At 32.3% G+C, this 12070-nt stretch overlaps 1 protein-coding gene across 2 annotated transcripts; it reads left to right on the forward strand.

The window, feature by feature from the left end:
* Window positions 1-3739: 3739 nt before the first annotated feature.
* On the forward strand, window positions 3740-8466 carry LOC107951778 (WD repeat-containing protein 25). Of its 2 annotated transcripts, none has more exons than XM_016886911.2 (4): window positions 3740-4132; window positions 5634-5798; window positions 5914-6449; window positions 7949-8466. In XM_016886911.2, the coding sequence occupies exons 1-4, from the start codon at window positions 3850-3852 to the stop codon at window positions 8318-8320; spliced, it is 1356 nt and encodes a 451-aa protein (XP_016742400.2). In that variant the 5' UTR covers window positions 3740-3849; the 3' UTR covers window positions 8321-8466. The 2 variants fall into 2 exon arrangements, with proteins under 2 accessions (XP_016742400.2, XP_016742401.2); XM_016886912.2 differs by having other exon boundaries at window positions 3772-4132; window positions 5914-6398.
* Window positions 8467-12070: the final 3604 nt, after the last annotated feature.

The following is a 12070-nucleotide window of genomic DNA, read 5'->3' on the forward strand; positions in this document are numbered from 1 at the left end:
AATTTAAATCACTTGAAATTTTATTACACTGTCAATTTTATTTATATAAAGATAATTTGAACTCAAACTATTTTTAAAGAAGACAAGCACTTCGTCAATAGATAATTCTTTCTATTTTCAACTCTTTATAAGGATTAAGAGTAAATAATTGATAAGCTCCAATTACTAAATTTAGTGAGACTTGTTAATTATAATGGTTACTCAAATATTTCACATAAATATAATTATAAGTAATTATACTCAAATCCAATTATTAAGCGGTTTTTCATACACATTTAGAAAACAATAATTGCGGGATACTTACCAATGATTTATAAATGAATTTAGTATCAAAACTTAAACACTTCCCTAATAACATTTGTTACCTTTTCAACAAGAAAAATAAAATTAATTGGTACACAATCAACTCCAGATATCACTTTAATTAAATATTTAGTAGTAATAATATAGATATAGAAGAATTTCATGTCGAACTTACAAAAATATCTTATTGAAGACATCATCCTTGATTGAATCCCAAAGTCAAATGTAATTACACACTTATTAACTCTGTGAATGTGTAATAAAATATGGGGGATACAGCTCAGTCATCATGATTCATATTTCCTTTATAAAATATAAAAAAAGAACAACTAAGATTTCCACTTTGATGAACATCTCCGTATAATAATAGCCAATTAAACTTTAAAAAGCTGTTGGCTACACCAAGAAGGCAAGAGGTTATGGATACCAACACTTTTTTATTTATTCAACCCAATTTTTATTATTTAATTATTATAACAACATCGAATCCCTATTTAATTTCTTATTCTAGTAACATCTAATGGAAAACATAATCTAGGATAATTTTTAATATATGGTCACAAGTCTACACATTGTTTAATCCCACCATTTCTAACTTGTCCACATTCTAATCATCCTTACCAACTCTCTAAACCTATAATCTCATCGTTTAAGCTAAAATCACTTTCCCTTTTAGGCACAATAATTTTAGTTTAAATTTATATATTCACACATTTTTATCTCCATCCCAAAATTGCAGCAAAAACAGATTAAAAATCTGAAAACAAAAGTAAAAGACTTAAGAGAGTTGTGCCTTAAAAGACCATCTCTCTTTTCATTGACTTTGTTACAAACTCCCATGGGGTTTGAAAATTGTACTTTGAGTTTCCACCATGAATTTTATGTTATATAAAAGAAATTAAGGTCCATGGTGTGTTACAATACAAAGATGAGGTGTAAAAATAAAGAAATTGACAAGTAGTGGGGATGGGTCATTGTCACCTAATTAGTCATCCCACCTGGTGGGGGTTGACATGGATCTTGACCCTCTTTGATGAAACATTCCTTTAGCCCCTTTCATTTCTTCTTCTTCTTCTTTTAACTTTTAAATAGTGAAATTGAATTTTGTTTTAGTCAATTACATTGGTCCCCACCTTTCTTCCCATATAATCCTACAATATTTGAAATACTTGGGTTGGATGCTGTTTCATTCCTTGTCTTCTTATCCTTTTTGTTTTTCACTCCCCCCTTTATTTGGTCGGTTTCTATTATGTTTTTCTCTTTTCTCTTTGCTTTCTTTGAGGTTATAAATATTTTGGAGAATACTTGGCTTTCACCTAAAATCCTTTTTTTCTTTTTAAAACAACACACACACCATAACAACATTCAATTGCTTACATTTCTTTTTCCATATATCATTCATTATTGCCAATATTATTGTTCCATCACAAATTAATCATTAAACTTAATAAATTACGTAGATGTACACCTATTATTCATTTAAACTTGGAGTTCCATTCGAAAAATAGAGAAAAAAAATTTAAGTATACTTATGATATGATATGAGCTCGGACTTAAATATTCATAGCTCGTGCTTGATTTGATCCGTTTTCAAGATTATTAAAATTTTCTATATTATATTATATATTATATGAATATTGAATATATAGTACTATAATGTAAATATTAAAAAATATTATTTTTTAAATGTTTAGAAAATTAATAAAAGAAATATATATACCATTAGATTTTTTTAAAAAAATATTGATGCATCTAAACGGATTTTAGCTAATTCTTTCTGTAAATATAAACAAATTTAAATAAAATTTAAAATACATATTTTGAGTCAGTCTAACTTAAATAACTATGCATATGATATTAATACAATGAGTCGGACTTGACCCCCACCTGAAACCTCTTCTTATTTGTAACATGTAATTGGAATGAGCATTTGATTCAATTATTAGGACTTGTCTCTTCTAAACCACTATTGATAACCCTTTTTCCCACTGGAAGACAAAAGATGATATATCTTATCAAAACTCCCATGAAGTACCATAATTTGGCAGTCAGTTGCTGCAAAATATTGTTAAGAAGAATATACAGTCCTAGAAGGTTTGAGTGTGTGGGGGTTAGGGCACATGGTTCAATTTCTAGGCCAAGGACTTGACAGCATGACCTCATTTTTGCATCAATAATAGCAAAACTTATAAAGTTTTATTCTTTGTTCTTTATTCTTTATTCTTTATATAAATAAAAAGGTATATAATTAGTCTGAAAATAAATTTTTTATTAAAGTTGTTTATGATTTTGAAGAGTAGGACCATGGGGGGAGCCTGGAAAAGTAAGGTCCAAATTATTTAATTTTTTAAAAAATATGTTTGAAGGGGTTGATGATGGAAATATGAAGAGAAAGGATTGGTTGGACCTACTTCCTACATCCCTTTATTCTCTTATAGTCATTATTGTTGTTTAGGGCCCATCACCAGTTTTTATGTTCAGATCCATATTTTATTACAATAGTACAACCTATATATATATATATTAAAAAAAAGAGTTTTGTAACAACATCAACCCAATTTTAAAATTTCAAAATACCCTTTATATCTTATTATGATTTGTAACAAGTATTTTTATTGAAAAAAAGTATATTTATTAAAGGAAAAACTTCAAGAGGGGAGGATCTTCAGTTTTTCTCCACTTCATTAGCACATTAATATATATTACTCAATTATAATTTATAAAAAAATTTAACCAATATTAAATAACAGGATACAAGTTTTATATAATATCCAAAAATAAAGTATTTATATCTCTTCTAGTAACACGTGTAACAAGTTTTATATAATATTTGGTACACTGTGAATAGAATTTTTAGATTTTACAATCAGGGAGAGAATCGTCATATAAAAGTATTATAAAATATTGAAAAAAGAGACATGACAATTTTTTAAGACTACTTGTGAAATAAAAAAAATATACCCCCAGTGTACAAAATATTAACCTTTACAATAACTAGACATAAAATAAACAATAGTTAGTACAATTTTAACTTTGAAATTAAAAAATAAATAAAATCTCTTCAAAGTAGGAAAAATTGTTTCCTTCTCTTTGTTAAAAATAAGTTATGAGATTAACTAAATATTACCAAATAAATTAATTTATCACATTTACATTCAAATATAAAAAATAAATAAATGGCTCTTGTAGCAATGGTTACAAATATAAGCCCATTTATGAATGTTGTAAAGCATCTTTCATTCGGTCATTGGCTTATAATGGTTAAATAAAAACCCCGTTTGTCAAAGCCATGGGCATGGTTCAGCACCCTTAGGTCCATTTTAGGCCCCAAGAATGGTTGTATTTATAATTTTGTAGGCACTTGGGTCCATATTTTTAAGACCATGGGCCTGTAGTGGTTAAATAATAGCCCCATTTTTTCAATACAATGGGCTTTGATTAATGGCATACAAATTATATGGCCATTTTGCAACACCCAATTTGCCCTTTCGGAGAAAAAACCTGAAAAAGGCAGCCGAAAAAGAAAAATAGCTTTTCAGTTCAGCCATGGATCTTCTTTTCAAAGCCTACTCCAACACTTCAGACGATGAACCCGAACCCGAACCCGACCCTGAACCCAAACCTGTAAACCATCACCACCTCCCTTTCCGCCCTTCGAAACGGCCCAAATCCGAATACCTATTTCCCACATTGGATCTTCAAAAGAGAGAAGAAGCTCCGCTTCCCGGCAGGTATATATCGAAAAGGGAACGAGCACTTGCTGGTGCGGTTTCCCAGGCTCATGAACCGAACCCGATTCACCAGGATCATCATGTCATCAATCAATCAGGTACTTGTTGCTTTTACCTTTTTCTTTTATTTCCCCAATTTTAGCGGCTTTTTTTTTTGGGTTTAAAGTTGCAGTTTTGATGATTATTTTTTTTGAAAACGAAGTGAAAAGAGGAAATGGGTAGTCTTGTTATTGATGAAATAATCAATTTTTAAAATTAGAAACTTGATTTAATTTGTGTTTTCAATTGAGTAGAGAAATTTTGGATTGAATTGGTGACTCGGTAGGAAGAAAATGTTCATGTAAATTTTTGTTGTTGTTGTTGTTGATACTACCTTTTGGCAAGGAGGCGGCTGGAGCCGAGACTCAATTGTTTTGCGCTGTATTTGAGTATTTAATATTCCTTGTATAGTTCAATGATCTTATCTCATTCAAAGATTAGTGCCATTTTTTTACTGTTGCCTATGTCACTGAGCCCATATTCTTTCCTCTACATCGTGTATTGAAGTCTTGTTCAGATTCTGCTAAGTTGTGGATTTAGTCATTTTTATAGTATTTTTTTCTTACATAATCGGTAACAATTAAATTCGTTAGGTCAAATTCTACATGCGTTAGTTGTGATTTAGTTTTTGTGCTTTGAGTCAATCATTTCTAGTAACTACTTTTTTGGGATTTTGAAATTTAAGTCATGACTCAGGTACTAGTAGCCGTTAAATTCATTGACTAAAATGAGGTGGCATTTTTGTGACTATTATATGGAAATAGTAAGTTGACATTGAATTTCCTTGTGATAATTGTTTATTGCCTAAAATTTCGGAAACAACAAAATTTAACATAGTGACTAAAGTTGAAATTTCAAAATTTGAAAAGTACAAGGGCTACAGTTTCAAAATTCGAAAAGTACAAGGACTAAAAATGATCAAATTAGAGTATAGTGACTAAATTTGCAGTTTAGCACATGGGACTAATGGCAAAATTTGATTAACTCTTTTTTTTGGCATTAATATGATAATATCTTACTCATGTATTCTACAGCTTGTTTTAGAATTGCTTGTGTTTCCTTTGTGTACACAATTATTGGGTTGGAACTTCAAACAGGGTCAGGGAAGCAAAATGCAAATGGATATGAGCCCTCAAATGATAGAAAGAAAATTTTAACATGGTTTGTTCTGATGATGTGCTCCTGTCTGATGGTTATACCAGTCAAATCTGTATCCTTCAGTGTTTTTCGCGTCTAATCAAAGGGCCAGATCGAATAAATGTATAAGCCCAATTGTTGACAGAATCTGTCCAAATATTTGACAAGCTTATTGTTAAAAATTGGATGTTTCCTCTATTTGTAGAATGAAGTCTCACCCGTTCATAAAAGTATTCACCAAAACAAATGTATTCGTGAATCTGTTTGTTCCTTATTATTTTTATTGTGTAGTGTTAGTAACAATAAGGTTTATGCTACGTCGTTGTACTCATAAGCTGTTCACTTGTGTCAAGATTAACTTTTATTATAATCATAAGAACTTGTGTCATTTTTCCTGCTGATACAGTAATCTCCTGTTCTCAGTTCTTGGAAGCATTTCAGAACTGGATCTACCGCATGATGTTCTTTCATCAATGCGGCATAAACCAAAGGGCCGTGCACAGCTAAGTCAAATTCCTGGAAAGCTTTCTGTAGCTCTGCATGGGCATGCAAAAGCTGTTAATGCTGTTCATTGGTCACCGACTCATGGTGTGCTATTGTTTTTCTAAAACCGTCGATTTTTTACCTTTTTCGTTTTAGTGCATTATATTTATTGGTCCTGTCTTCTGAGTGCCATTTTAACTGTTTACGATCTAGTTTACAGTTCATCTACTTGCTTCTGCTGGGATGGATCAAACAATCTGCATATGGAATGTATGGAGCAGAGGTCAGAAAAAAGCTCGTGTGTTTAGCTTTCATAATGCAGCTGTGAAAGATGTTAAATGGTCACAGCAGGGATCATTTGTACTTTCTTGTGGATATGACTGTTCATCAAGGTTGATTGATGTTGAAAAGGGTCTTGAATCTCTGATTTTTAGAGATGATCAAGTTGTTGGAGTTATAAAATTCCATCCAGATGACTCAAACCTATTCCTTTCTGGGGGCTCGAAGGGCAGACTCAGATTGTGGGATGTTAGAACTGGCAAGGTGGTCCATGAATACATTCGAGGTCTGGGTCCAATTCTTGATGTTGAATTCTCCACTGATGGGAAGCAATTTGTATCTTCCAGTGACGTTTCCGGGTGTAACATCAGTGAAAATTCCATTATTGTTTGGGACATCTCTAGACAGGTTCCACTGTCTAATGAGGTTAGAGACATATTTCTACATCATTTAGTCTCCATCGCTGAGATTTTTATGGTAGAGCTATTTCCACCTCATATTGCCTCCTCTTTTTCTTTTGTTCTGTCATAAAGTTAGTTTATGGCTATCTTCCAACCTAAATATATTACCTTTTGCTATAATCTTCCTGAGCATAGCCTCCTATCACGGTGATAAAGAAAATTACAAATTAAAATGACTAGATAGTTGAATAGATTATTTGCAAGGAATTGAAACACATTTTCCGTATTAAACCTTTGTTTCTTCTCACAATTGATTTTTATTTTTGTGTCGAATTAAAACTGTATGTAGTAAGTGTTGAGTCATGACATAAGTCTCTACCATTATGTAATTGTAAAATAATAATGTTTTTGAACCTTATAAGCTGTAAGTACAAAATTGTTTACAATCTTTTGAAGTATTACCAGAACAAGCGAGGATAAATCTTCACTGTTACTGTGTGGTCAAGTAATTGAATCATATTTTTAGGAATTATTGTTTGAGTCTATATTTGAATTACATAATTCCTTTAACCCATTCCCTTGCTTTCATGCCTCAAACCGCATTGTTTCTATTATTGATCAATGCTTCGAGGAGAACAGTAAAATTTCTTGCTGACTCAGTCAAGGTGGGCTAGCTAATAGCCATTGTATCTGCTATGCTTTGCTGTAACCTATATACCCCTTGTAGGTTAGCTTCATAGGTCATAATGCTTTGATTTGAACATTCTGTGTTAATAATTTCTTGGCAGAAATCACAAAAGCGTCCTTAGTCAGGATTATAATTTGGGGTTTGGTACACATCTAAATCGAGTAAAAAGAAAGAATTCCATGGCTTATCTGCGTAGGGAACCTAGGCCAAACTTTAACTTGGTGCCTCTATGCTACAGAGCTTTATAAATGAACCATTAGTTTGTTTGTAGACTTGGCACCTATCTTTTCTGTTCAAGTTGACAATTCTTAAGAGTCATTTGAATACTACCTCTTATGTTACATCAACTTAAGTCGGGTCCAATTTGCATGACTTTGGAGTTTGATATGAGTCGTGTCATTAAAGCACACATGCATGCACAAAAGTGTTTCTTTTTTGTATGGAAAAGAAAAGATGGATAATCAATCAGCCATTTCAGAATACTATTTTCCTGTGTAAGATTGATGTTCCCTTGGACTAAAGTCATGTACTTCAATTACTCTTGTCACTTCTATTTCCCTTTCAAATATAGAAGGGGATGTAACAAATGTCTATCTTTAGCCCTTTGATATGGATATGTCCCAATCATATCTTTTCAGTTGACCCTTTTCATATGGATATTGCAATTCAAGACAACCTTGATAGGATATTAGGATAAAGTTTAACACCAAATGTGGCTTAGACACCTAAGATGCTGTTTTTGTTGTCTTGGTGAAAACGGTAACAGTGTTGAACTTCTAGAATACTGGTAAGCTAGATTTGTTGCATATAGAATGTTTAATGAATACATGTAAGGTGACAACTTTGTTCATTGTTTATGGCCGAATCATTTTTGGTAATTGTTCCAGGTTTATGCAGAAGCCTACACTTGTCCTTGTGTTAGGTACCATCCATTCGATCCCTATTTTGTGGCCCAATCAAATGGGAATTATATTGCCATTTTCTCTTCAAAACCTCCCTTCAAGCTAGACAAGTATAAAAGGTATGAAAGCCATGGAGTGTCTGGATTTCCAATTAAGTGCAATTTCAGCTTGGATGGGGAGAAGCTTGCCTCTGGTTCCTCAGATGGTTCTATATACTTGTATAACTCCCGATCGTCGGTGCTTGTCAAGAAGATCAAGGCGTACGAGGAAGCTTGTGTAGACATCGCTTTCCACCCCATCTTGTCTAATGTAATTGCTTCATGCAGTTGGAATGGAGATGTTTCAGTGTTTGAGTGAGACTATGTATAATAAAACATTAACTTTTATTTGTCATTAAGGTGTAAGATGCTTTATGAGATCAAAACTGTCTAATACTCCGGACTTGGAAGGCATTTGGTCTACACCTATTAAAGAGAAGAAAAAAAAGAAAAATCTTCCCATCACATTTCACTACTAGCTGAATTGCAGGTTGATTTGAAGTTATCAAAATAATGGGAAACATCTCTACCATCGTGTGCCCTCTGGCATGGTAATGGGAATGTGTGCAATTAAAACCAATTTGATTGGTAAAACTAAAAATGGTTTTTTTCCCTATCAAATGCAACGGCTGCAAAACCTGCAAGATCACACTCGTCTTTAAGTTCTTGTGGTGGATTAGCCACCCAATCGTTAGGGCAAATACTCAACTTAGCTTTCCTAGGCATTTAATCTGTCACATGTTACCTACTAGCTAATATAGGAAAAAGAAACATGAGCGATAGAATGAACAAATAGGATATTGTGGCAGTCACGACTCAAAAATGACTTCGGGCAACCTCGGCCAATTGCTCTCAAACTTGAGATGTAGTATACTTTGATGGGGCATTGAATCCATTAAATTTAAATTTTTTTTAGGTCGAATCCCATAGAGATTGGACACAGAATTGAATTCTGTTGTGATTAGAAATTAGTTAAACTTCTAGGAAAATAAATAGGAGTTTAATTATTCCGAAAATAAAGAAATAAATATAAGCAAGAGAACAAAAATTATGGAAAATTGGAATAATGAAAAGGAAGCCAATATGATGACAAACTCTAGCCTCGGGTGAAATATTAATCTCTTAATTGGGATTGATTATTGATTAGATTATATCTTCTTACTCGTTGATAAGCCAATTATAGCAATTGAAGAATAACTTCAAATCACTAATATTTTCTTAAATTGTAAATTAACTGCGAGAACAACTCAACAAATAATCATTGCTAGTTGAACAATCCTAAAAGACGTTTCTAGAATTTTATTCACCAACAAGCTCAACTGTGTAATTCATTTAAATTAGATTACCCATTCCTATAATACAACTTGACCACCAAGTTCAATCAAATTATGCTAAGTTGCCACTAAAAGTTAGAATAAAAAGATAATTACGGATACAGTTATTCCAACTAACAATTTACTATACTAAATACCAAACAAGAGGCCAACTTGAAGCAATACTAAGAATAATAATAAGATGTGGCAAAGACCTAGATCAAAAAATGAAGAATGAGTAAATACCCATTGAACAAGAAAAGAATGAAGAACACTTAAATCTCACAATCCTAATAAACTCAAAAATTCTATCTCTCATCGATTAGAGAAACAGGAATTAGCCACTCGTAACTCTGTGAATGTTGAAATAATACTCTCCTCTCATTGGGAAATGTTGAATTCCTCATTTATAGAGAGGAGTTCTATCCTAACTTCCTCTCTAAAATGAAGACGAATACAAAACAAAAATTTTAAAATGATAAAATCACCAAATATAATATTTATTATTTAAGAGTATCTTGTAAGTGATCAAATGTAAAATAGTTATTTATCTCAAAATAATCTCCACAATTACCAACTTGATTTACAATTTTTCACATATTGTTCATCTTCAAGCTACACACAAACCATATTGCTTTCTATGGCTCGACCACATATCATACATGCATCAATTGCACAAATTGACTCCAAATTTAAGTATCCTTATGGCATATTTTGCACCTATAAGAAATTTACTTAATTAATTAGAATTAGTAGCAATCATGGCCCAAATTTACTAAAATTAGAAACCAAAACATGTCAAATATGCACACTAACAAATGCACCCACTCAGCCAATACTTGTCCTTAAGCATCTCATATATCATTTCCTTAATAATAAATACATTAGTTTGCAAGTCTAGTTAAGCACACAATTATTTTAATTAGGAGACAATTAAGCTTCATAAAGTTGACTTTGTACCAAATATTTCAAGACACTGTAAAGTTGAAAAAAAATTCACAATCATAAAGAAATTTTATTCTTTTCTTTTCTAATTCAAGTATCTTATTGGATTGTCTAGGCGTCACTTGATCTTTAGATGTGAAGAAAGATGACAACGCAAGCACCCGACCATGGTCACTTAATTCATAATTATTATGATCAGTTGAGTAACTGATTTGTTCAAGATGTCACATGATCTTTTGATGCGAAGATATATGATAATCCAAGCACCTAACCTTGATTACTCAATTAATCACAATTCTAAGAGTTATTATCTAAATAATTAATGGGGTATATGATGCCTCTTTCTTTTTTTCTTTTTTCATTTTATGAGTGTGAACAACTTAAATCATGTAATTGGAGTGTTTAAACTAGTTTTAGTAAATGTCGATAATTATGGAGCATCTAATTCAGACACAATTTAGTTTCATATAATTAGGCAAACCTAAAGTATTTTCTTGCAAGGATTGAGTAATGAGACATTGTTTACCTTGATGCACCCCAAGTCTGATGGGTGCAAGAATAAGGTGTGTGGTGTGAAGTTATCTGTTTGGCGTAGTGTAATCTGTCATGTTAAGTCTTCTAGCGAATTGAAACATGGTGTATAGTATCCACCATTGAGTAAATAAATGTTTTAGGTTATTCTGTTATCTAAGAGAATGATATATCAAGCGAAGCATAAGTTAGGTGAAAGTTACTGCCAAATGTTTAGTACGCTTAATTTGTCTGAATATTGTGTTAGTTGGGTTGTAAAGTGACCTGGTTAGGAACCAACTGGATTGACTAGTCAAATATCATTTGTACATGATTTTCGTTTATGTTTCTTTTAGAATTTGTAGGCCATCAAGAATGAAAAATTCCAGATACAAAGTACACATGTCAAGTTCCACTAAAGGGATTTGAGAGTATATATATGTGTGTGAAGGGTTCTTCAGGAAGTTCTTCTTCCTTCAATATTACTTTTTGATTCTTTTTCTTAAGTTTAAATATTATCTCTTCCTTATTAAGCTGGAAGCTAAGGTTATTGGTCTAATTGGTGGTTGTTCCATTTCTTGTTGTTGTTGGGTCGAGATGGATGTTCGAGTCTAGAGCTTCGAGCTACAAGTTAGGCAAGTATTTGGTGAGTCTCTATTCTGAATCCTGCATGTTAATTGTTCTGGTAAAGACTTATATATAACGGTAACACCTTAGATAGCGGGTAAGTGGGTGAAGCATAATAAAGATGTTATGTGTGTGTGATGATATTATGTATGAACTATTGTATGAATAGAAAATGATTGGTAAGTATGTAGGTAAAGTCTGATATAGGAATATACGAACTGGTCAGCTATGAGTGAACAAATATGGGTAAGTAAATTCGGGGTAAAGCATCCCTTCTGATGCCTCTGGTAATGGAGGTATATTGCTAACCAGATTGACAGATCACAATAAGAAAATAAGTGTAAGACCATGTGGTTGAGACCCATGGTAATGTATGATATGGAAACAATCATGGTGTAGCATTTAGTAAAATGAAGCTTGGACTGACAGATCACGACATAAGAATGTGTAAGTTCATGTGGCTAAGACCCATGACAATATATGATTGTATGAATGTTCATGGTGAAGCCGGCGATAATGTGTAGATTGACTTGGCAGATCACGACATGAGAATATGTAAGTCCATGTGGTTGAAACCCATGGCAATATATGACTGTATGAATATTCATGGTGAAGCCTTCGATAATGTGTAGGTCAAACTAGAAGATCAAGACATGAAATTATGTATGATTACA

Source organism: Gossypium hirsutum, chromosome D01 (assembly GCF_007990345.1).
Source record: "Gossypium hirsutum isolate 1008001.06 chromosome D01, Gossypium_hirsutum_v2.1, whole genome shotgun sequence".
Lineage (NCBI taxonomy): Eukaryota > Viridiplantae > Streptophyta > Magnoliopsida > Malvales > Malvaceae > Gossypium > Gossypium hirsutum.